The sequence below is a fragment of the Ranitomeya variabilis genome, chromosome 5, assembly GCF_051348905.1.
Source record: "Ranitomeya variabilis isolate aRanVar5 chromosome 5, aRanVar5.hap1, whole genome shotgun sequence".
In the NCBI taxonomy this organism is placed as follows: Eukaryota; Metazoa; Chordata; class Amphibia; order Anura; family Dendrobatidae; genus Ranitomeya; species Ranitomeya variabilis.
The window spans coordinates 631,844,413-631,870,142 of NC_135236.1; the positions used below are offsets into that span (position 1 = coordinate 631,844,413).

Sequence of the window (25,730 nt, forward strand, 5' to 3'; positions counted from 1 at the left end):
TAAGTAACGTACTCCACCGCAATGGTCTCCGTTCCAGACGAGCCCGTAAGGTACCTTTACTTTCAAAGCGTCATGTCAAGGCTCGTCTACAGTTTGCTCATGATCACTTGGAGGACTCTGAGACTGACTGGTTCAAGGTTCTCTGGTCTGATGAGACCAAGATCGAGATCTTTGGTGCCAACCACACACGTGACGTTTGGAGACTGGATGGCACTGCATACGACCCCAAGAATACCATCCCTACAGTCAAGCATGGTGGTGGCAGCATCATGCTGTGGGGCTGTTTCTCAGCCAAGGGGCCTGGCCATCTGGTCCGCATCCATGGGAAGATGGATAGCACGGCCTACCTGGAGATTTTGGCCAAGAACCTCCGCTCCTCCATCAAGGATCTTAAGATGGGTCGTCATTTCATCTTCCAACAAGACAACGACCCAAAGCACACAGCCAAGAAAACCAAGGCCTGGTTCAAGAGGCAAAAAATCAAGGTGTTGCAGTGGCCTAGTCAGTCTCCTGACCTTAACCCAATTGAAAACTTGTGGAAGGATCTCAAGATTAAAGTCCACATGAGATACCCAAAGAACCTAGATAACTTGGAGAAGATCTGCATAGAGGAGTGGGCCAAGATAACTCCAGAGACCTGTGCCGGCCTGATCAGGTCTTATAAAAGACGATTATTAGCTGTAATTGCAAACAAAGGTTATTCCACAAAATATTAAACCTAGGGGTTGAAGAATAATTGACCCACACTTTTATGTTTAAAATTTATAAAAATTTAACTGAGCAACAAAACTTTTTGGTTTGTAAGATTTATGCATCTGTTAATAAATCCTGCTCTTGTTTGAAGTTTGAAGGCTCTAACTTATTTGCATCTTATTAAACCTGCTAAATCTTCAGGGGGTTGAATTCTACTTGTAGGCACTGTATATATATATATATATATATATATATATATATATATATATATATATATATATATATATATATATATATTATAACGCTGATAGCGTCACTCTGTCCAAAGCCTTTATAGACTGCGCAAGCGCGACGCGTCTGTACAGTCTGGATCCCACAGTGTGACGCATCCGGGGAGGAGGATTGTGGCCCAGGAGATCGCGGTATGAGTAAGCACTGAACGCATACCGCTATCTCCAACGGAGAAGCAGAGACGCACCAGGAGGGTGAGTATGAAGGGGGAGGGTGAGCCATGCTATATTCACCTGTCCCCGTTCCACCGCCGGGTCTTCCGCATCCTCTGGCTGTGACGTTCAGGTCATAGGGCGCGATGACGTGGTCAGTGCGCGCCCCCTGCCTCAACAGTCACAGCCAGAGGACACGGATGACAGAGTGGCGCGCGGCGGTGGAACAGGGACAGGTGAATATCGCAAGTGCCGGGTGTGACGGGGCATGCGACAGAGCAGGAAGAGACACCACGCCAGTAATCAATCCAATAAAATTTATCGGAACAGGGAACTGGGACAACACAAATCAAAGTAATTCTGCAGCGTCCGTAATTAGTCTACAATGAGTCCACACAAAGGGAGCAGATCCGGGGGCGCCACCTGGCAATCCGAAGCCAGGGAAAAGAAAAATAATCCTGGGATGGGTTTACTGGATCCAGCAGATGAGGGACACAACACCATTCCACATGGCAGCTTTTAATCCTCCACACACGGGCACCAGGATCTCGCCTCAGCATACGATCCCAGCCCTTCGCAAGTCACCACACAATTGAATCAGCCAACACATGAGTCTATTGTTCTGTGTCCTGGGATCCATCCCTCCATGAGGGAAAGCTCCCCCTTCTGGTTGTTGACTCAAGCCTGATTACATAGCAGTCCAGGGACACAGGCCGGGGGAGGGACACGCTGTTACACCGGGGGCCTTAGCCAGCGGCGACTCCAGCACCTGACCCCATAGTGCGCTGGTGTTCCCGCCTGCTTAGGCACTCGAGAGGTGAGTCTGTCATTTTTTTTTTTTTAAATCGCAGCATCAGCATACGGGGCATATTATGCTATGGAGCATCTTATGGGGGCCATCAACGATGGGAGCAGCACATGACAGAATGGGGGCGCAGAATGGGTGCAGCACATTACAGAATGGGGCGCAGGATGGGAGCAGCACATGACAGAATGGGGGCACAGGATGGGAGCAGCACATGACAGAATGGGGGCGCAGAATGGTTGCAGCACATGACAGAATGGGGGCGCAGGATGGGAGCAGCACATTACAGAATGGGGGCGCAGAATGGGAGCAGCACATGACAGGATGGGGCGCAGGATGAAAGCAGCACATGACAGGATGGGGGCGCAGGATGGGAGCAGCACATGACAGGATGAGGGCACAGGAAAAGAGTAGCACATGACAAGATGGAGGCGCACAAAACAGGATGAGGGCGCAGGATGGGGCTGCACATGACAGGAAGGGGGCGCAGGATGGGAGCAGCGTATGACAGGATGGGGGTGCAAGATGGTAGCAGCACATGACAAGATTAGGGGGCAGGATGGAAGAGGCGCATACCAGGATGGAGACCATATACCAATACAAATGCTCGCCACCCGGGCGTAGAACAGGTTCAATAGCTAGTGGGTGTGTGTATATATATATATATATATATATATATATATATATATATATATATATATATATATATATATAACGCCAAGAAGACCAAATACGAACGGCACTGTCTGTGAAACGAGGTTATCCAAAAATTTCGGGTTCAGGTATTAATGAATAATAGTCCTAGCATCAGCCATGCATCAAGATCATAGGTGCTCTTCTGAAAATACACGAAAATCCATGACCATATGCAAGAAGAAAGAGAAGGCACTCACCGATCTAAAATTCCCAACTTTATTTCATCTTCATGTTAAAAAAATACTGACCCGTGGAAGCGCAAGCACAAACGGCCGTCGTCTATCCCTGCTCACAAGAACTCCGCTCCTCACTCCCCCGGCCATGGAATTTTTTTAACATTAAGATGAAATAAAGTTGGGAAATTTAGATCGGTGAGTGCCTTCTCTTTCTTCTTGCATATGGTTATATATATATATATATATATATATATATATATATATATATATATATATATATATATATATATATATATAGTCTTTATATTGCAGAGAGAGATACATAGAAGAATAGCCGGTAATTCATTTGTCAGCCTCTCTAAAATCACTGCTGGAGCCGACAGGATAGAAGACATGGTTTACATACACTAAGTAGATGCAGAATAGTTAGATATGTACTGTATATGTCAGTGATCAATACAATTAGTATAGTGTGTGTGCAAATTAGAGGACATGTATGTAATTCATAAAATATTATTTTGGGGGGAAAAAATGTTGCGGGCTCCCACATAATTTTCCAATCCAGAGAGGGAAAGCCAGCGACTGGAGGCCAATGTTTATAGCCTAAGAAGGGGTTAATACCCATGGATCTCCCCAGGCTATGAATATGAGCCCACAGCTGTATTTTTAGTGTTTACTGGCTATTAAAATAGGGTGGCCCCCCAAAATGACATGGGGTACCCTTATAATTAAATTCCAGAAAAAGCTATGCAGACAGCTGCGGGCTGATATTCATAGCCTAGGAAGGGGCCATGGATATTGACCCCTCATGGCTACAAACACTAGCTCTCAGCCTCCCCAGAAATGTCGCATTTTTAAGATTCACCAATTTCAGCACTTAGCCTCTCTCTTCCCGCTGCCCTGTATCGGTGGTATATGGGGTAATAGTTTGGGGGTTGATGTGACCTTTATATTGTAAGGTCACATCAAGCCCGGTTTAGTAATGGAGAAGTGTCAAGAAGACACCTATCCATTGCTAATCCTATAGTTGTTACAGGTTCAATAAAGACGCAGCCAGGATAAAGTCTTTTAATGAAATAAAACACTAAACACAGTTTTTCATCCTTATTATGCAGCTAATACATACACCGCCCTTGTTCTCCTGTAATTAAAAAAAAACAAAAACAAAAACCCAACAATATACCATACCTGTCAGTCGTTCTGTCCCACGCAGTAATCAATATCTGGGGAAAATACAGTTTGCAACTAGGAGCGGTGCTGAAATGCAACCGCCATGGCTGCAAACTACTGGGGAATGAGGAGATGCTGCCAGTGCAGCTACAGAGACTAGTGCTGATGTCACATAGTCTGCCCTCCCTTCCGGCTTGAACTGCAATGAACTCTGCAGCGTGGGAAAATGAACTGGCATTTTCCCACGCTCCAGAGTTCAGCGCGGGTCATGCAAGCAGGGAGGGTAGACTCAGTGACTTCACCGCTAGTCACTGAGGCTGCGCTGGCAGCATCTCCTCATTCCCCAGTAGTTTGCAGCTGGGCTGGTAGCATCTTAGCACAGTCCTGGTTGCAAACTGTATTTTCCCCAGATATCGATTACTGCGTGGGACAGAACAACGGACAGGTATATTGTTGTTTTTTTTTTTTTTATTCATTACAGGAGATCTATAGGATTAGTAATGGATAGCTGTCTTATTGACACCTCTCCATTACTAAGCCGGGCTTGATGTGACCTTACAATTCAAAGGTCACATCAACCACCCAACTATTACCCCATTGCCACCGCTACAGGGCAGTGGGAAGAGAGAGGCTAAGTGCCATAATTGTCATAAATCATGCAGCTGCGTCAACAAAAACTAAATCTCTGAGCAGTCATAAATACTCGGAGATTTCCCGAGCAACAAGTATATTCGCTCATCACTATTAACTACCTGCAAAAAACACTTGATGAACTTTCGATAGTAGTTTGCAAACCCCAAGAAGCGTTGCAAATAGTGATGAGCAAGTATACTCGTTGCTCGGGCTTTCCCGAGCACGCTCGGGTGGTCTCCCGAGTATTTGTGACTGCTCAGAGATTTAGTTTTTGTTGATGCAGCTGCATAATGTATGGCTGCTAGCCAGCCTAAGTACAGGTGGGGGTTGCCTGTTTGCCAGGGAATCCCCACATGTAATCAAGCTGTCTAGTAGCTGTAAATCATGCAGCTGCGGCAAGGAAAACTAAATCTCTGATCAGACATAAATACTTGGAGACCACCCAAGTGTGCTCGGGAAAACCCAAGCAACGAGTATACTCACTCATCACTAGTTGCAAACCCTTCAAGTCACGGGGCTGAACCCAATCACTAATAGCCTGCACCTTCTTGGGATCCATGTGAAACCCCTCATTGGAAACAATCAAACCCAAAAATGATAACTCCTGTACAAAAAATTAACATTTCAAATTTTGAAAAAAGTAGTTTTTCCCTGAGTCTATGAAGGACAGTACGCGAATAGTGAAAAAGGGTTTCACTGTCAGGGGAGTAAACCAAGATGTTGTCAAGGTAAATAATCGCAAAGTGACCGATCAGATCAGCAAACACAATATTAATAAAATTTTGAAAAATGGCCAGGGGTGTTTGTTAGCCCGAAGGACGTAAAAAGATTCTCAAAAAGAACTTCTCACATGAGAAACGCCGTCTTCCACTCGTCTCCCTCTCAAACACTTATCCAATTATAGGCTCCCCACAAATCCAACTTTGAAAATCATTTGGCCCCAGACAACTGGTTACACAAGTCAGGAATGAGAGGAAGTGGGTAAGTGTTTCTCACAGTGATTTTGTTGAGTTCCCGAAAGTCGAGGCAAGGACTCAAACCACCATCTTTTTTCTTTACAAAGAAAAAGCCAGCTGCCATAGGAGAAACATAAGGGCGGATATGCCCCTTACGAAGACTCTCGGCAATATACTCCTTCATGGCCAGCCGCTCAGGACAAGACAGATTAAATTGATGGCACAATTAAAAGATGGATGTGGCGGTAGAACCTCAGCCTTGCTTTCAGAGAACACGTCTTCAAAGACCTTCAGATACTCCGGAATAGCTTCCAGACCGACAGACAACACAGATACACACTTCAAGGACTTAGATAAGGACCATTGAACAATTTCCTCAGTAACCCAGTTAATAACAGGGTTTTGATGCTGTAGCCAAGGCATTCCCGACACCAACCCACTATATTTGCCCACTTTGATGCTAATTCTGGTGCCCAGAACCCATTTGGGCTAGGCTGGAGGGACCTGGGTTTGATGCAGGGCATCGCTATTTGTGTATTTTAAGTGTCAGATCAGTGGCCCAAAGCCATTTAACCCCTTAAAAACAGCAGGTCCCTATTCAAATCTGTTAAAATTGGCTGTTTGCCCAGTTTGATGACAGTTCTGATGCCCAGAACTAATTAGGGCCAGGCTGAAGAGACCTGGTTTTATTGTGGGGCTCCCTGTTCTATATGTATGCACTCTGGTATCAGTGGCACAAAGGAATTTAACCCCTTAAAAACACCACTTACTTATTCAAATCTGTGAAAATGGGCTGTTTGCCCACTTTGATGCCAGTTCTGGTGCCCAGAACCCATTTGGGCCAGGCTGGAGAGACCTGGGTTTGATGCAGGGCATCACTGTCTGTGTATTTTAAGGGTCGTATTAGTGGCCCAAAGGCATTTAACCCCTTAAAAACATCAGTTACTTATTCAAATCTGTGAAAATGGGCTGTTTGCCCACTTTGATGCCAGTTCTGGTGCCCAGAAGCCATTTGGGCCAGGCTGGAGAGACCTGGGTTTGATGCAGGGCATCACTGTCTGTGTATTTTAAGTGTCGTATTAGTGGCCCAAAGGCATTTAACCCCTTAAAAACATCAGTTACTTATTCAAATCTGTGAAAATGGGCTGTTTGCCCACTTTGATGCCAGTTCTGGTGCCCAGAACCCATTTGGCCAAGGCTGGAGAGACCTGTGTTTGATGCAGGGCATCACTTTCTGTGTATTTTAAGTGTCAGATCAGTGGCCCAAAGGCAATTAACCCCTTAAAAACATCAGTTACTTATTCAAATCTGTGAAAATGGGCTGTTTGCCCACTTTGATGCCAGTTCTGGTGCCCAGAACCCATTTGGGCCAGGCGGGAGAGACCTGGGTTTGATGCAGGGCATCACTGTCTGTGTATTTTAAGTGTCAGATCAGTGGCCCAAAGGCATTTAACCCCTTAAAAACATCAGTTACTTATTCAAATCTGCAAAAATGGGCTGTTTGCCCACTTTGATGCCAGTTCTGGTGCCCAGAACCCATTTGGGCCAGGCTGAAGGGACCTGGGTTTGATGCAGGGCATCACTGTCTGTGTATTTTAAGTGTCAGATCAGTGGCCCAAAGGCATTTAACCCCTTAAAAACATCAGTTACTTATTCAAATCTGCAAAAATGGGCTGTTTGCCCACTTTGATGCCAGTTCTGGTGCCCAGAACCCATTTGGGCCAGGCTGAAGGGACCTGGGTTTGATGCAGGGCATCACTGTCTGTGTATTTTAAGTGTCAGATCAGTGGCCCAAAGGCATTTAACCCCTTAAAAACATCAGTTACTTATTCAAATCTGCAAAAATGGGCTGTTTGCCCACTTTGATGCCAGTTCTGGTGCCCAGAACCCATTTGGGCCAGGCTGAAGGGACCTGGGTTTGATGCAGGGCATCACTGTCTGTGTATTTTAAGTGTCAGATCAGTGGCCCAAAGGCATTTAACCCCTTAAAAACATCAGTTACTTATTCAAATCTGTGAAAATGCGCTGTTTGCCCACTTTGATGCCAGTTCTGATGCCCAGAACCCATTTGTGCCAGGCTGCAGTGACATGGATTTCATGTGGGGTACCAGTAGGTATGTAAATCAGGTGTTAGATTAGTGGCACAAAGGCATTTAACCCCTTAAAAATAGCTGTTACTTTTTCAAATCTGTGAAAATTGGTGATTTGCCCACTTTGATGCCAGTTCTGATGCCCAGAACCCATTTGTGCCAGGCTGGAGTGACATGGATTTCATGTGGGGCATCAGTAGGTATGTAAATCAGGTGTTATATTAGTGGCACAAAGGCATTTAACCCCTTAAAAATAGCTGTTACTTATTCAAATCTGTGAAAATGTGCAATTTGCCCAATTTGATGCCAGTTCTGATGCCCAGAACCCATTTGTGCCAGGCTGGAGTGACATGGATTTCATGTGCAGCATCAGTAGGTATGTAAATCAGGTGTTAGATTAGTGGCACAAAGGCATTTAACCCCTTAAAAATAGCTGTTACTTTTTCAAATCTGTGAAAATGGGTGATTTGAGTACTTTGATGCCAGTTTTGATGCCCAGAACCCATTTGTGCCAGGCTGGAGTGACATGCATTTCATGTGGGGCATCATTAGGTATGTTAATCAGGTGTTAAATCAGTGGCACAAAGGCATTTAACCTCTTAAAAATAGCTGTTACTTATTCAAATCTGTGAAAATGGGTGATTTGTCCACTTTGATGCCAGTTTTGATGCCCAGAACCCATTTGTGCCAGGCTGGAGTGACATGGATTTCATGTGGGGCATCAGTAGGTATGTAAATCAGGTGTTAGATCAGTGGCACAAAGGCATCTAACCTCCTCAAAATAGCTGTTACTTATTCAAATCTGTGAAAATGTGCAATTTGCCGCCTTTGATGCCAGTTCTGATGCCCAGAACCCATTTGTGCCAGGCTGCAGTGACATGGATTTCATGTGGGGTACCAGTAGGTATGTAAATCAGGTGTTAGATTAGTGGCACAAAGGCATTTAACCCCTTAAAAATAGCTGTTACTTATTCAAATCTGTGAAAATGGGCGATTTGACCACTTTGATGCCAGTTTTGATGCCCAGAACCCATTTGTGCCAGGCTGGAGTGACATGGATTTCATGTGGGGCATCATTAAATATGTAAATCAGGTGTTAAATCAGTGGCACAAAGGCATTTAACCCCTTAAAAATAGCTGCTACTTATTCAAATCTGTGAAAATGTGCAATTTGCCCACTTTGATGCCAGTTCTGATGCCCAGAACCCATTTGTGCCAGGCTGGAGTGACATGGATTTCATGTGGGGCATCAGTAGGTATGTAAATCAGGTGTTAAATCAGTGGCACAAAGGCATTTAACCCCTTAAAAATAGCTGTTACTTATTCAAATATGTGAAAATGTACGATTTGCCCACTTTGATGCCAGTTCTGATGCCCAGAACCCATTTGTGCCAGGCTGCAGTGACATGGATTTCATGTGGGGCATCAGTAGGTATGTAAATCAGGTGTTAGATCAGTGGCACAAAGCTATTTAACCCCTTAAAAATAGCAGTTACTTATTCAAATCTGTGAAAATGGGTGATTTGCCCACTTTGATGCCAGTTTTGATGCCTGAACCGATTTGTGCCAGGCTGCAGTGACTTGGATTTCATGTGGGGCATCAGTAGTTATGTAAATCAGGTGTTAGATCAGTGGCACAAAGCTATTTAACCCCTTAAAAATAGCTGTTACTTATTCAAATCTGTGAAAATGGGCGATTTGCCCCCTTTGATGCCAGTTTTGATGCCCGGAACCCATTTGTGCCAGGCTGAAGTGATTTGACTTTGATGTGGGGCATCACTAGGTATGTAAATCAGGTGTTAGATTAGTGGCACAAAGGCATTTAACCCCTTAAAAATTGCTGTTACTTATTCAAATCTGTGAAAATGTGCTATTTGCCCCCTTTGATGCCAGTTCTGATGCCCAGAACCCATTTGTGCCAGGCTGGATTGACTTGGATTTCATGTGGGGTATCAGTAGGTATGTAAATCAGGTGTTAGATCAGTGGCACAAAGGCATTTAACCCCTTAAAAATAGCTGTTACTTATTCAAATCTGTGAAAATGGGTGATTTGCCCACTTTGATGCCAGTTTTGATGCCCCGAACCGATGATTTGTGCCAGGCTGCAGTGACTTGGATTTCATGTGGGGCATCAGTAGTTATGTAAATCAGGTGTTAGATCAGTGGCACAAAGCTATGTAACCCCTTAAAAATAGCTGTTACTTATTCAAATCTGTGAAAATGGGCGATTGCCCCCTTTGATGCCAGTTTTGATGCCCAGAACCCATTTGTGCCAGGCTGAAGTGATTTGACTTTGATGTGGGGCATCACTAGTTATGTAAATCAGGTGTTAGATTAGTGGCACAAAGGCATTTAAGCCCTTAAAAATTGCTGTTACTTATTCAAATCTGTGAAAATGTGCTATTTGCCCCCTTTGATGACAGTTCTGATGCCCAGAACCCATTTGTGCCAGACTGGATTGACTTGGATTTCATGTGGGGCATCAGTAGGTATGTAAATCAGGTGTTAGATCAGTGGCACAAAGGCATTTAACCCCTTAAAAATAGCTGTTACTTATTCAAATCTGTGAAAATGGGTGATTTGCCCACTTTGATGCCAGTTCTGATGCCCAGAACCCATTTGTGCCAGGCTGGAGTGACATGGATTTCATGTGGGGCATCAGTAGGTATGTAAATCAGGTGTTTAATAAGTGGCACAAAGGCATTTAACCCCTTAAAAATAGCTGTTACTTATTCGCATGTGTGAAAGTTGGTTCTCTGCCCACTTTGATGCCAGTTCTGATGCCCAGAACCCATTTGTGCCAGGCTGGATTGACAGGAACTTGATGTGTGGCATCACAAGGTATGCAAGTCAGGTGTCAGATCAGTGGCACAAAGCCATTTAACACCTTTAATACCATACCTCAGTGCCCACTTTGATGCCCATTTTTGTGCCAGCCTCTAATATTTTTATCTGTTTTTAAGTGTATTCACAAGAGGGCACATGACCGCATAATATTATATACTTAGAATGGTTTATTTTTATTGAAAAACCTGAAAAAAACAAAATAAAAAATAGCCGAATAAGAAACCAACTTCAGCATCGTTCCTCACACTGGCTCCATGCTGCAGCCCCTCGGTCCCCTCCTCACACTGGCTCCATGCTGCGGCTCCTCGGTCCCCTCCTCAGACTGGCTCCATGCTGCAGCCCCTCGGTCCCCTCCTCACACTGGCTCCATGCTGCGGCTCCTCGGTCCCCTCCTCAGACTGGCTCCATGCTGCGGCTCCTCGGTCCCCTCCTCAGACTGGCTCCATGCTGCAGCCCCTCGGTCCCCTCCTCACACTGGCTCCATGCTGCGGCTCCTCGGTCCCCTCCTCAGACTGGCTCCATGCTGCGGCTCCTCGGTCCGCTCCTCACACAGCAGCATTTCATTTCCCGCGTCTCTTCTCCAGCAGCAGCCTCAGCAAAACAAAACTTCCAGCTATCGGCTCGTCATTGGCCTAAAGGAGGCCCCGCCCCGTCCGGTGACATCATGATTTCTTGGAATCACTCCTCCCCCTCAAGAAATCAACTCCAATCTAGACGCTACCATGGTGGGACATTTCCTATCACAGACCTCCTGCCCGTAGCTGTAGAACTGATCCGGAAATGAGGAGACAGGGTGAGATCTGCAGGAATACGCAACATCGGTCTTTCCTGAATCGTCTCTGGCCAGCATGTCGTCCTCCACGATACTGATGGTCTCCAGGTCAGACACGGGCACATCACAGCATTAGGATAACGCGGATTCATTCTCTATAGCCATGAACGAGAACCGAAGCGGATGTTGCGCCCCCAACCTGGAAAATCTGCAGACTTCTGTATGGGAAGTAAGCGACCAATGATCGCTCTACACAACCAGATTTCCCGATATCGGTCCGTCCCGTGACCACGTGTTATATGGAGACAAAGAACAGCACAAGGCATCAGCCACTGAGCGGGAGCAGCGAACGTGTTACCAGTGGCAACATTAGCTCCTCCCTCCCGCTCCTGATTGGCTGAATACAGAACGGTTAGGGGGTTTCTATTTCCCGCTGCTTCTAAATGTAATGACGTCAATTCTTCCTCTATAAAGAGAAGAATCCAGAAAGTCTCTATATCAACTCCACCGACCACAAATGTCTCCTGTTATTGAGAAACAAGAGAATCATTAACAAAACTGAATTATCTGACTAGAAGCGACAGCACAGAGCAACTTACAGAGAAATAACCACAGTATTACTAATACGGACAAGGTTTTCTCTCCCCCAGTTAATCACTTCTATTACTTCTATTACTTCACCTGCTCTTTCCTGTCACTAGACGCAGAGCCCCGGGCGGTGCGATCAGACACCTCGGAGAGACAGGACACATCAGCAGTCACAGCTCTCATGTAGGCGGGGTGGTGGCTCTTAGAAGAGCCTTTGGGGTGATGGCGGAGCAGGGGGAGGAGCAGATCACTTGGCGCTGGTGTACTTGGTGACGGCCTTGGTGCCCTCGGACACGGCGTGCTTGGCCAGCTCTCCGGGCAGCAGCAGGCGCACGGCGGTCTGGATCTCCCGGGAGGTGATGGTGGAGCGCTTGTTGTAGTGAGCCAGGCGGGAGGCTTCCCCTGCGATGCGCTCGAAGATGTCGTTGACGAAGGAGTTCATGATGCCCATGGCCTTGGAGGAGATGCCGGTGTCGGGGTGGACCTGCTTCAGCACCTTGTACACGTAGATGGCGTAGCTCTCCTTCCTGCTCTTCCTCCGCTTCTTGCCGTCCTTCTTCTGGGTCTTAGTCACGGCTTTCTTGGAGCCCTTCTTGGGGGCTGGAGCAGACTTGGGATCAGCCATAATGAACGCAAATAGTTCTTGTCACAAGTGAGAGTAAAAAATGATCCTGACTCTCACAGAGCAGCGGAATTTATAGCCGGCCCATGCAAATGAGCACTGATGTCAGATCGCTGTGCTATTGGGTGAGAAAAATCAGGTGACTAATATCAACAACAGAAGCTCCGCCCTCTGCAGTTCATTGGTTATTCCATAAATAAATCTCCTCTCCATGGCCGCGCCCCCAGATTGTGCTGTTGTTAATCCCCATATACTGCGCTGTATGTTAATATAGCAATGTATATCCTCATATAGTGCTGTACAGCTCTGTATTTCGCTGTATAAACTCCACATGGTGCTATATATACTCAAATAGTGCTGTATACCTTACACGTAATGTTGTGTATCGCATATAGCACTGTAAACCCTTCGTCCATATGTGCTATATACTCCTCTTATAGAGCTACAAACACCATGTTGTACTACATACCCTCAATAGAGCGCTGGAACCCCCCATGTATCGTTTTTACCCATGCATAGTGATGTATACCCCCCTATAGTGCTGCATTCTTCCATATAGGAGCTTTTACCTTGGTCGGTCGTGACTTTATTGCTACCCCCCCCTGAAGAAGCCAGGGCGAAACGTACGTTGGGGAGAGGAGGATCTCTGTGGCAGTTTTTGGCATCCACGTTGACATTGTCATCCTTGCGCAGCGTCCTGACAGGTACTATAATGGTGATTTTGTGCTATTGAGCAGGGACTGTGTGGCATTATCGCTGTGGTTGATGGTTTGTCTAGGCTCATTGGAGTTCATGAGATATTTAGATACACAGCCTTCACCTGTACTGTTGATAATGGTATGCTGGTCTTGAATGACATATGCCAGCGTGGGATTTTCCAGCTCCAGGCTATTCTTTTATAGGTGTAATTGTTCTATATGTTACCCCATAGAATGGATATATACTATATTACGGGGTTCCTATTTATTGCTATGGTGGAGCTGTATACTTACCATCTTTTATTAAGCATATTGCCATACCGTCTGGAGCCCCTTCTGTTGAATGTCCTTATAATTATTTTTTTTTGTCGATTATCTTTTAAAAAATCTTTAATGAATATTGATGATTTTAATTATATGGTTCGCTTCTGTTTGACTACTTAATAGTAGGTCTTTATTTGTGAGTATGTATTATTGAAGTGCCAGTGTGGTGATATACAGGGGACTCATTTGGTTGCCTTTATTGCTATCGGGTCGGTGCGATTTTCTCACTGATGTTCTCACTGTCGCAAGTGATCGGAGGACGCCACCTATTGCAAGAAGCAGAGGAGCAGTGATCGGATCTCGGCCTCTCCCCTGTGCTCCTCACCCGGATCTCTCTCTCAGCTGACCAGATTGTCTGTTCAGAGCCCAGGACTGATCGCTGCGACATTTCCCCAACTAGAAACAACTGGTGAGAACCGTAAGTAACGGAGCGGGAATTTCCGAAGCAACAAATCACCTGCGAGGAGGATGCGGCCACCGATCAGTCCGTGCACCGGCTCCCCGCTATGTCCAGCGCCGCTTCTGCAGATACTGCGCCACTAATCAGGGACTCCAGTGGGGGATCATCATACAGGAGCGGATCGTCCGACCCGACACCGGGCGTTGTCAATGCATCTGTGTCCTCTCCAGTCTTCCCGCCGTGTCTGCGGCTGCACAGCCCGGGTCTCTACTAGCGACGGGATAAATAGCAGGTGGCGCAATAGAGGTGAGGGCTAAATGCTGAGGAGGGTGACGGTGAGATCCGGGGCTGAGCTCCTCTACAGCTCTGAGCCTTCACTACTGATCTTGTCAGTTCTGAGCGAGTTGCTGTGATCAGTGGCGTCTGTTATTTAACCCTTTGCTCCCCAGATCTGATATTTTGGGGACTCAGTCATCTGGTAAAACATGATTGGGTTTAATTCATGATTCTCCAAATAACCTGAGACCTTTGTGCTCGGTGGAGATTACAGACTATTCCGGATCCTTCTCTTTACAGAGGAAGAAGTTACATAATGACATTTAGAAGCTGCGGAGACGACGACGAGCGGGAAATTCAAACTCCCAAACAGTTCTGTGCTCAGCCAATCAGCAGAGGCAGGGGAGGGGCTAATGTTGGTTACAAGGTGGCAGTTCCCGCTCAGTGGCTTTTTCTGTCTTCACATAACGCGTGGTCCCAGGATGGACCATATCGGGAAATCTGCTTGTTTTGAGCATTATTGGTTGTTTCTGGCCTGTAGATTTTCTGATTAGGGGAGCAGTATCGGAATTCTGTGATACAAGACCTGGGGCTCAGCCATGCTTCTGTTTCCTTTCATGGATACAGAGACTTAATTTGCATTATCCAAATCCTGTGATCTGTCCGGTGTGTTCATAACCTGAGACCTTTGTGGTCGGTGGAGATTACAGACTTTTCCGGATCCTTCTCTTTACAGAGGAAGAAGTAATGGATACATAAGTATCCATTACTAATCCTATAGATATATGGTAAATAAAGACATAGTCCGTTTCCTTCGTTCTCCAGTCACAGCTATTTTACTCCCCATCCCTTTCTTCCCAAAAAAGCCTCTGTCCTACTCTACGACCTCCTTTTCCAGACCCCTCTGTCCTCTCCTACAGACCCCGATTTCTTATTTATAAAGGACCTTCCTGCCAGAGGAGGGGGCAGCAGAGCATAAGGAAGATGTCGCCGATGACAGTGGTTGCCATGGCAGTCGGGGGTCTAGGAAACTCCCCGTGTCCTCACTGTGTATTTGCTTGTTTTTTTTTTTTATATCAGTGGAATTTATTTTTTTTCTCTACTTGATAAAAAATGCAGTAATTGTAAAAAAATGGAAACATAATTCCATATATAAAAGTACAATCACAGACAGGCGGCACCAGGACAATACACGGATAGGGCGCAGACAGAACACGGCCTCTGGTGTCATCTGTTGCTTCTGCTCAAACAATGAAACCCACAGCACAGGGAAAAGCGCACCATAATGGGGTACACATCACTATATAGGGGTCATACGGCACAGTGCTTGTATCAATCACCACCGACAAAGCCCCTTCTCAGAGCCGCCCACCCCGTCATTACATGAGCTGCTCCTCCGCTGCCTCCTGCGGATCCGTGTCCTCTCAGAGCGCTGGGTCCTAGCGCCGCTTCCACATTATTGTTCTTCTGCTAAGCGGCGGACGAGCTGTTAACTCTTTCGTTGCTCACTGACTTTTCCAGCCGTTCATCCTTGTGATCGGAGCTGTCTGCGTTTTGTCGCCGATTTTCCTCTGATGTTCCACCATTTTCTCCTTCAGAGCTCCTGTCGGATGTTCAGGAGACGGTTGGTTACAGTTCACTGTGCTGTATCGGAGCCTTCAAACAAATCAGCGAACACTAAAAGGGTCATCCTGAAGTGTTCCGGTGACTCCCGGCGAGTTTTAGGGCGGATTTCTACATTATTGATATGACGTTCCCACACGTCGCGCTGTTTTGTCTTCTCCTAAAGCTGTGTCAGATCGAGCGATCTGCTAGTGTTCAGTGATCAGCGACCGATTTCCACCCCAACAGGGGTCTGATTCCCCGGAGCAGTATACTCTCTCTATAATATAACACAAGCTCCGGATATATTTAGTATACATATATATGTGGGTTATAAAAACAAAATCGGACAACAAATCTTCATAAAATAGAGACGGGTATAACGAGCAGTGACTGACGGCAGCGGTCTGTGGAGGAAAGAGTTAATTAAAACTATCAGAAAGGAAGAGATCAAGCTGAAAATGCAGCAGAGCAATGAAAGCGTTAACAGCCCATCTGCCTCCAACAGCAGAACACAGGAATCAGGCGGCACTAGGACCCAGTGCGTGAGGGATGTGGCGGACAATCATCCATCAGTAGTTACACCAGTATACCCCGATATAGCGCTGCATACCGTCAGTGAATATTCTCCATAGCGCCGAATACACTTCGGACTTGCATAGTAAACGTGACAAAACCAGTGACCGAGAGCAGATTGAGGCTTCCGCATGTTCTGCTGCAAATCTACAGTCCGATCACATTAATGCTTCTATTCCAGGAGCAGGTATTGTAGTCTTTCATGGAAGATGTGGGCGGCTCTGATAAGAGCCTTTGGGGTGTCGGGATAAAGAAGAGAACACAGTTAACCTCCGAAGCCGTAGAGAGTGCGGCCCTGGCGCTTCAGCGCGTACACCACGTCCATGGCGGTGACGGTCTTCCTCTTGGCGTGCTCGGTGTAGGTGACGGCGTCACGGATCACGTTCTCCAGGAAGACTTTCAGGACACCGCGAGTCTCTTCATAGATGAGGCCGGAGATGCGCTTGACGCCTCCTCTGCGGGCGAGACGGCGGATAGCAGGCTTGGTGATGCCCTGGATGTTATCACGGAGCACCTTCCTGTGCCGCTTGGCGCCGCCCTTCCCGAGACCTTTCCCTCCTTTACCGCGACCAGACATCTTGCACGCAATCAATAGAACAAGATGACTGAGCAGTGCTGCGTACTTCCTTTATATAGAGGGCGAGCGGACCGAAGTGAGAACCGCAGAGATGACGCGTTCCGGTGGAGATTTGGTTATCTGAATTTCCATTATCAGCTCCACCCCTTACTCTCTAATTGGTTGAACGCGTAACAATTGATGATTTGAATTTACCGCTCAATCAGCATTCATTTTCCCGCCTCTCTTTATTATGCTAAAAAAAAGTTTTAAAAAAAGAACTCCTCAGTTCGGCGCCTCTGCTTCTTGGAGGAAGGAGACATTTTGTTCTCCATTAATGACAATGTGAGATTCATGTCTGGAAATATGTCAATCTCTATTAGTTCTTGGCACAGTGGGTACAATCCTCTATTAGTTCTTGGCACAGTGGGTACAACCCTCTATAAATGCTTGGCACAGTGAGTATAATCCTCTATTGGTCTTTGCACAGTGCGTGAAATGCAGCGCCCCAGAGTCCTGGTCGTTGCAGTACTGTGGCTCCGCCACTATGGGGAGCTATGGTACGTCTGATGGCACTGAAGGAGTTCATCTGACCAGGTATCACAGACACCAATACATTTCACAGCCGGGCCTCCGGGGAGAGCTAAGGGTTCTATTCACTAGGCCACTCCCCACCATGGTGGGTAAACTGGGGGTCAGGCAGGAAGTTAGAGGAGAAGCTGACTGGGTTGGAACCAGGCAACACCTTGTGGCAGAGGGTGTTGTGGGGGAAGATACAGTAGGGTCTCTGTCAGGGGTGGGATCCTGACAGAGGCTTGGCAACTTGAACGAACGTAACGGGACCGTGCCTGCTCAGGATAGCGGCGGTGCCCAAGGAGGGACCAGAAGCGAGATAGATTGTGCTGAGTGAGAAACGAGATCATAGCAATAGGAGAATACCAGTAGGAGTCGTGCTGTAAGACCGAGGCAACATCCTACTGAGGCGCATAACCGGTGGCCGGAACGCCGAGGGAGTATTATAATATCCAGCTTCAAGCAATACTCTAAACAGCGGCAGGACAGTCAGTCTAAGGCGGGCTGTCTAACTTAAATCACCTATGCAGTCTTGGGGGGCAACTTGTGGAGAGGGGCGAGTCTAGGGTCCCGGAAGAGCTCCGAGCCTACCCGTCAAACGGGTGCCGTCCCAACCAGAACATCAGGGAGGGACGGAGGATTAGCAGAACATCATCTAATCGAGTTGTGAGGGAACTTAAGAAACAGACACAACAGTTGTGGGGTACTTTCCGTAAGCACAGCAGGGAAGGACCACAACACATAGCGCAAGCAGGAAGGCACAGATTTCCACCTATGAAGAGAACTCTGGAGGTGCCATGGGACCGGCCGGACTTGCGCAGCCTGGTGAACCGTATTCCGGACTGAGGACCCAGAGATCTTCAGTAAAGAGGTAAAGAGACTGCAACCTGGTGTCCTCGTTATTTACCGCGACCTGCACCCCACAACTGCACCGTTACCGTCACCACCATCTACATCTACCTACCCATTCACTGTGCGCCCCACGGCAGGGTCACGGACCGGGGCCTAGCCTCTGTGACAACCCCAGAGTAGAGACTCAGAGGCCCGGTACCGGGTACCCCTCGGCCCTGCGGCGGTGGGGGCGCTACATGAAATCTATTAGTTCTTCACATAGTGGGTGCAATTGTCTATTAGTTCTTGGCAGAGTGGCTATATTCCTCTATTAGTTCTTGGCACAGTGCTTGTAATCAATTATTAGTTCTCTGCACAGTGGGTATAATCCTCTTTTACTTTTTGGCACAGTGGGTACAATTCTCTATTAGTGCTTGGCACAGTGGTTAAAATCATCTTCGTTCTTGGCACAGTGGGTATAATCCTCCATTAGTGCTTGGCACAGTGCGTGTAATTCTCTATTTGTTCCTGGCACAGTGGTTACAATCCTCTATTAATGCTTGGCATTGTGGGTATAATCCTCTTTTAGTTATTGCCACAGTGGGTGCACAACAAAGGCCACATATGCTGCATACTCCCCATTTACTCCTGAATACTTATGTAATGCTGCATGTCTTCCACATAAACCTGTATAATCTATAAATAAGGTTGAACACCCTCAGCACCTTATACCTCCGATTAGTGATGTGTATCCTCTATATAGTCATATATATTTCCATAAATTGCAGTAAACGCTATACAGCCTCGGTATAGTGATGAATCCAACATAGTGCTGATACTTACATATACTGCTGTATACCTCCATATAGTGCTGTCTACTCTCCAGAAAGTGATGTGGGCACTCCATATAGTGCTGTAAAATCGCCCTATATTACTGTAAATGTTGTATATTTCCAAATACTCAATATTCAGCATAGCGCTGCATACAGCCAATTACCGTTCCATACACCCATTTTTTGGTGTATGCCAATCAAGTAGTACTGTACACCACTATATAGCGCTAATAACCCTCAATATAGTCTTGTATTCCTGAATATACTGCAGCATCTCCTGTATCCAGATAGTGCTGCATACCACCGTACAGAGCTGTATAATCCTGATATAGTGATGTGCGCGCTCCCTAATTGCTGTATATCTCCATATAGTACTGGGTATCTCCATATACTGCACTGCACCCTCCATATGGTGATCTATACATCCCATCTAGCTATGTGGATGGCCAAAAAGTGCTATATAATCTCCACCCGGCGCCATGTAACCCTCTCTATGGCTGCATCTGCCCTCTACACTGCTGTACACGCTCAATTCAAATACTGTTGTATTTTTCCCACAAAATGTTGTATTCTGCCATAAAACACTGTATACACCCATGTAATGCTGTATACCACGCTTATAGCGCCACATACCCCCATATTGTGCTGTATCCGCCAAGATGATGCTGTGAATATCGCACAAGGCTGAATACACACCAGATACTGCAGCAAACCCGACCTCTATATAGTGCTGTATTCTGCCATATAGCTCTGATTACTCGGCAAACCCGTTTCATGCTCCATATGCTGCAGTATATAGAAAATAGCGATGTAAACACGCTGGGATTGTTGGCCGGTCTGTAATGTCCTAGCTTCAGAATGAAAGGTTCTGTTTTCTCTGTTTCCCCCATACACTGCACACACTGGATATAACAGGGCGGGAGCCGCCTCCTGTGTCACCTCCTGGCTTCTCAGCTGCTCCAGGACTATGGGGAGATCCCAGGCCTCCTCCCGGCTCCTTTCTGCCTCCTCCGCCAGTGACAGCTATAGACATGTAGGGGAGATTTCAGGAGGAGGGGATACGGAGACAGCGCGCCCTGCTGGCCGGTAATGGGCTCTGATCCCGGGCAGGGAAACACAAAGGGAGAGCGGAGCTTCTCTTGGCTCAGACAGGAGAGGGCGGGGCCAGCGTCCAATATCATCCAATAAAAGCTCAGGGCGATGCAGCTCGTCAGCCAATCAGTGCGCAGTGTGACTGTACATATATGAGGCGCCGCCAGCTCTGGACTCAGTGATTTTTTCCTTCCAGGAGATAGTTGTGTTTCCCCCATTACTTACTACAAGATGGCAGAGACCGCGCCAGCCGCCGCTCCTCCTCCCGCAGAACCGGCCGCCAAGTCCAAGAAGCAGCCGAAGAAATCCGCCGCAGGGGGCGCCAAGCAGAGCAAGAAGCCCTCCGGTCCCAGCGTTTCCGAGCTGATCGTGAAAGCCGTGTCCGCCTCTAAGGAGCGCAGCGGGGTTTCTCTGGCCGCCCTAAAGAAGGCTCTGTCTGCCGGTGGGTACGATGTGGAGAAGAACAACAGCCGCCTGAAGCTGGCCGTCAGGGGTCTGGTCACCAAGGGCGCCATCCTCCAGGTGAAGGGCAGCGGCGCCTCCGGGTCCTTCAAGCTGAACAAGAAGCAGCAGGAGACCAAGGAGAAGGCGGCCAAGAAGAAGCCGGCGGCTGCGGCCAAGCCCAAGAAACCAGCAGCCAAGAAAGCGGCCAAATCCCCGAAGAAGCCCAAGAAGGCCCCGACTGCGGCCAAGAAGAGCCCTAAGAAGGCAAAGAAGCCCGCAGCAGCCGCGGCCAAAAAGGCAGCCAAGAGCCCCAAGAAGCCGAAAGCAGCTCCGAAACCCAAGAAGGTGACGAAGAGTCCGGCTAAGAAGGCGGCCAAACCCAAAGCTGCCAAGAGTCCGGCTACGAAGGCGGCTAAAGCCAAGAAGCCCGCGGCTAAGAAATAAGCTGCAGCCATTGTTATGTAACACACAAAGGCTCTTTTCAGAGCCACCAAATCCTCCCTCAAGACGAGCTCATTCCTCTCATCTGCCCAGTGATCACTTGTGCTCGGTAACATCTGGTGTCTGTACTCTGCTGCCAATGATACTGACCAGTTAGCGCCCTTATGCCGATCGGAGATCTCTGCCCTCCCGCAGTGATTTAATCACAAGTTTATTAACCCTATGATTTGCAGACTAGCGGTGGCCCCGTAACTTGTATGGACTCGATAGTTCCCTCTGTTATACAGCGAGCAATTCCCGTTTCCCCTCTTCATTCTGCGCTTGTTACATATAACAAGGAATGTGCCAAGGGCCCCTGACAGCGGAGCGGCTTGGGAAAGATCTGGCACCACATACAGCAGCAGCCAGGACTCTCCTCCCTGCAGCTCCTGTACAAAAACAGCCATTCAAAACGCACAGAGGGAGGCAGGCCATTCCCACTGACACTGACTTTGATAATGACACTGGCTCTGCACTAGGAGAGAAAGGGCCATCAGCTGTCACGGTGTGTCCGGGGATGATCTGCAGCTCCTTATTGCGGGAAGCTCCGCATCACTTACCAGGCACATTCAAGTTTAGTGAATATTAACGAACCGCCGAGTAGAGTCATCAGTGGGGACCACATTAATAATAAAACTGATCACTTGTCCCCACTGGGATTTTCTATTCATCAGAATTTACGATTCCGCTCTTTTCCTCCGCAGAGCTGTATGATCAGGGCCCGTATTTCTGCTGGCGCTTCTAGATGACCGTGTGGACAGGGAGCTGTTCCAGTGCGACAATGAATACGCTTCTCCCGCAATCCGCAGAGAGCTGCGCTCCGATCACACCGGTCGAGCTGACAGATGAGTGTAATTAACAGAGGGAAGGGGCCGATGTCCTACAGAAATCTAATTCTTGCCTCCTCCTAATCATTCATCAGCGCATGTAAACCGTCTGTTTAGTGAATGAGGAGGGGTGCGGTTATTACTGCGATGTGAGAATCGGAGCCTCCTGATAGAGGAGCCACGGTACAGCTCCGGGTATTGGGAATATAGAAACACAGATCTGCGGCTCCTGCTGTAGAAGACGCATGTAGACACGGTGTGACGCTGCCTGTATTCGCAGTCGAAAAAGTGAAGAGAGATCCCCGTCCACTCTTTAAGAAGGAGGGATTTACAGGGAATCAGGGTGAGTATCTTCTGAACAATGATTGGTCAATGACATCCCAGTTATTGGCTGCTCACGTTCTTCAAAATAACCAATGGTGCGCAGGGGGCGTGTCCACATGGAGCGTGAATAGGAGCAGAGGAGTATAAATACCCTGCTCCCGCCGCTCCCCTCATCACTTCTGTTCTCTTCTATACAGAGGTATGGCCAGAACCAAGCAGACCGCCCGTAAATCCACCGGAGGGAAAGCTCCCCGCAAGCAGCTGGCCACTAAGGCTGCCAGGAAGAGTGCTCCCGCCACTGGCGGCGTGAAGAAGCCGCACAGATACCGGCCAGGAACAGTCGCTCTCCGTGAGATCCGCCGCTATCAGAAATCTACCGAGCTGCTGATCCGTAAGCTTCCCTTCCAGCGCCTGGTGAGAGAGATCGCCCAGGACTTCAAGACCGATCTGCGCTTCCAGAGCTCGGCCGTCATGGCCCTGCAGGAGGCCAGCGAGGCTTATCTGGTGGGGCTGTTCGAGGACACCAACCTGTGCGCCATCCACGCTAAGAGAGTCACCATCATGCCCAAAGACATCCAGCTGGCCCGCCGGATCCGTGGGGAGAGAGCTTAGATCTGTCCTCCACACCTGACTGTACCACAAAGGCTCTTTTCAGAGCCACCAAATCCTCCCTCAAGACGAGCTCATTCCTAACATCTTACTCTGCCAATTATAGGTCACTTGTCCTTACTAATGTCCGGGGCACTGGGTCCTCTGCTGTCAATGATCCTGTCAGTAATGAGTGGACGGAGAGGGGCTCATCACCTGTCAGTGCCTTGATGCCGAAGTGCTGAGTGATCTCGTTATCTGCCACACCATGAATTGCTAAGAACGAGCAGCTTTTCCTCAGATCCGCGGTGCCAACTCTAAGAGTTAAAGAGGAGGGAGCAGCCAGGGCCCCAGTGTGTGTGGGAAGTAAGACAAGTCTCAGGCTATGATGACCGATAATCCAGGCAGCGGCATAGTGGACCTCGTACCTGCATATACACAGCCTGATCCAGTCCTCCATCACCGGATATTAGGTTTACATTTGAAAGCGCCCCAACTCCTCACTCACGGCTCTTCCTATAGCTGCAGAGGATCAGTTCTTCATATTCCCGGCATTAGTGACATTGTTACGATAATTGGAGTCATCATTACTAGCGGCAGAGTTATGGCAGCATAGTCCTGTATTTCTCCAGCCAATACTTCCTCCCAGCACATCATGGATGACATTGCTGTGGTTGGGCCCTGGTGACAGTTACATTGCCAGTGTCAGGCACCTTACCGCTGTCCATATGTTTCCGCTGCTTCCTCTCTCTTTTCTGCAATACATGGTGGAACATTTCCTATCTCGGACCTCCTGCCTGTAGCTGTAGAAGTGGTCGTACTGATCATACAGCTCTGCGGAGAAAAGATGCTGGCACTGATCATGCCGCTCCGAAGTGACAATGTGATGGCCCTGATCATACACCTCTGAGGGGACAAGTACACCCATGAGGGATAAGTACAGTTTATACAGGGGACAAAGCTCCTGAAGGAAGCCGACTCCTCATAGAACACTGGGTGCGGCTACTATCGAGACTTTTCACTGAGTGCACAGCTTCCAAGCTGCAGGGTTTACAGTCCTGGCACAGCTGACTAGCCGCTTCCTGGATCTATGGGGAAATAGCCATTATATGTCCCAATCACTGCACAATGTCCTCCCCCAATAAGGGCTCATTTCCAGCCATCTGAAGATTATTCTTCTGACGCTGAATTCTGCGAGCGACCCTCAATCTGCAATTACAGGCTGGCGGGGGAGGGGTTAATCCCTGTCAGGGCTCCTCACTCACCCGCTTATTATCCTATGCAGATTCCCTGTGGTGTCCGCGCTGATCCTATCACAGCCCGACTAAGACAAGTCTCCTACGTTCTGCCAGGAGCCTGATGTGACGCTGCCGGGTCTCGGGTGGGGGAAGTAGCCGCTTCTGTAAAGCAAGTGTGTAGTGGGGATCAGCACACGGATGTCTCTCCCTCATTGGCTGATTGATTACAGATCCGTTGGTGATTTTGAATTTCCCGCTCAATCTCTGTTCTTTGCCCCTCAGATTATTATGCTGTAGCGGCGATCGCTGGTATTCCGGTAGGGGCAGCTCTACTACCCCGCTGATAACACCGGGTCCTGTCCTTCCAGCTGTCTTTCCCCAAACAGGTGGATCGGGGAGAGTATAGAAGACACGTCCCAGGCTGTGACCGATACTATAGGCAGGTGTACAGGGGATATTGTACCCTGCAGAGACGCTGAGCCTGATACTAATCAGCGCCAAATAATAGCATGATCTTAGGTTTCTAGACATTTTAACAGATTTACAAAACGCCTGGACTTGCCCCCTTATTAGATCCAATCCAATCGGAAGGTATCGCTCAACACTACTGACAGGATCATTGGCAGCAGAGGACCCAGTGCCCCGGATATTAGTAAGGACTGCTCGCCCATCACTATTTATGACCAACACGTCCTGCTGGGTCTGTGGGAAGTCCTACAATAATAAGGAACTTGTAACAGACTGCCTCTTATGTTGGCGCTGGGTTCTCCGAGTAATGGATGTCGGGGACAAGGCTGAAGTTGTTTTCTTATTCCTTATTCGGATCTGAAGTTGGTTTCTTATTCGGCAAATTTTTATTTTCTGTTTTTATAGGTTTAGCAACAACAAATCAGCGTCACAATAATAACATGCAATGCACGGAGGTTCGCTGATGTGTATACACTTAAAAACAGCTACAAAAAAACAATAAAACTAACACAAATATGGGCACTAAAGAGCGTTGAAGAAAGGGTTAAATGACTGTAGGCCACTGATGTCACACTGCAGACATATGGAACAGGGAGCCCCACATCAAAACCAGGCACCTCCAGCCTTGCCCAAATGGGTTCTGGCCGCCAGAACTGGCGTCAAAGTGGGCAAACAGCTGATTGTCACATATTTGAATAAGTAGCTGATGTTTTTAAGGGGTTATATGACTTTGGGCCGCTGATCTCACACTTAGAATCCATAGATAGTGATGCCCTGCATCAAACAAAGGTCCTGTTACCCTGGCCCAAATGGGTTTTGGGCATCAGCACTGGCATCAAAGTGGGCAAACAGCCCATTTTCAAAGATTTGAATAAGTCCTGCCTCTTATTTTGGCGCTGGGTTCTCCGAGTAATGGATGTCGGGCGTCACTGTCAGCGCAGTGTAGGCATCTTCCGCAATGATCTGCATGTTTAGATTCAACAGTGAAGGAAGCATCAGGAGGCTCCTAAGAGGATGAAGTCTCCCCGGGGACCAGTGGCCTCCGTGCTGTCAGTGGTTGTTACTGCCGGAGATGGGGAGATGTGTCCCGTGTGTCTGACCCGGAGACG

The 25,730-nt window shown here is 47.8% G+C and overlaps 4 protein-coding genes across 4 annotated transcripts; 2 read left to right on the forward strand and 2 right to left on the reverse strand.

Moving 5' to 3' along the window:
- Positions 1 to 12,062: 12,062 nt before the first annotated feature.
- On the reverse strand, positions 12,063 to 12,567 carry LOC143773951 (histone H2B 1.1-like). Its single transcript, XM_077261254.1, has one exon. The coding sequence runs from the start codon at positions 12,492 to 12,494 to the stop codon at positions 12,117 to 12,119; it is 378 nt and encodes a 125-aa protein (XP_077117369.1). The 5' UTR covers positions 12,495 to 12,567; the 3' UTR covers positions 12,063 to 12,116.
- A 4,050-nt stretch (positions 12,568 to 16,617) lies between these two features.
- LOC143773952 (histone H4) lies at positions 16,618 to 17,407 on the reverse strand. Its single transcript, XM_077261255.1, has one exon. It carries the CDS (start codon positions 16,942 to 16,944, stop codon positions 16,633 to 16,635), a length of 312 nt encoding a protein of 103 aa, XP_077117370.1. The 5' UTR covers positions 16,945 to 17,407; the 3' UTR covers positions 16,618 to 16,632.
- Positions 17,408 to 20,369: 2,962 nt separating this feature from the next.
- Positions 20,370 to 21,151, forward strand: LOC143773953 (histone H1A-like). The gene has a single exon (XM_077261256.1). It carries the CDS (start codon positions 20,484 to 20,486, stop codon positions 21,138 to 21,140), a length of 657 nt encoding a protein of 218 aa, XP_077117371.1. The 5' UTR covers positions 20,370 to 20,483; the 3' UTR covers positions 21,141 to 21,151.
- Positions 21,152 to 22,528: 1,377 nt separating this feature from the next.
- Positions 22,529 to 22,939, forward strand: LOC143775136 (histone H3). The gene has a single exon (XM_077262980.1). It carries the CDS (start codon positions 22,529 to 22,531, stop codon positions 22,937 to 22,939), a length of 411 nt encoding a protein of 136 aa, XP_077119095.1.
- The last annotated feature ends 2,791 nt before the right edge of the window (positions 22,940 to 25,730 follow it).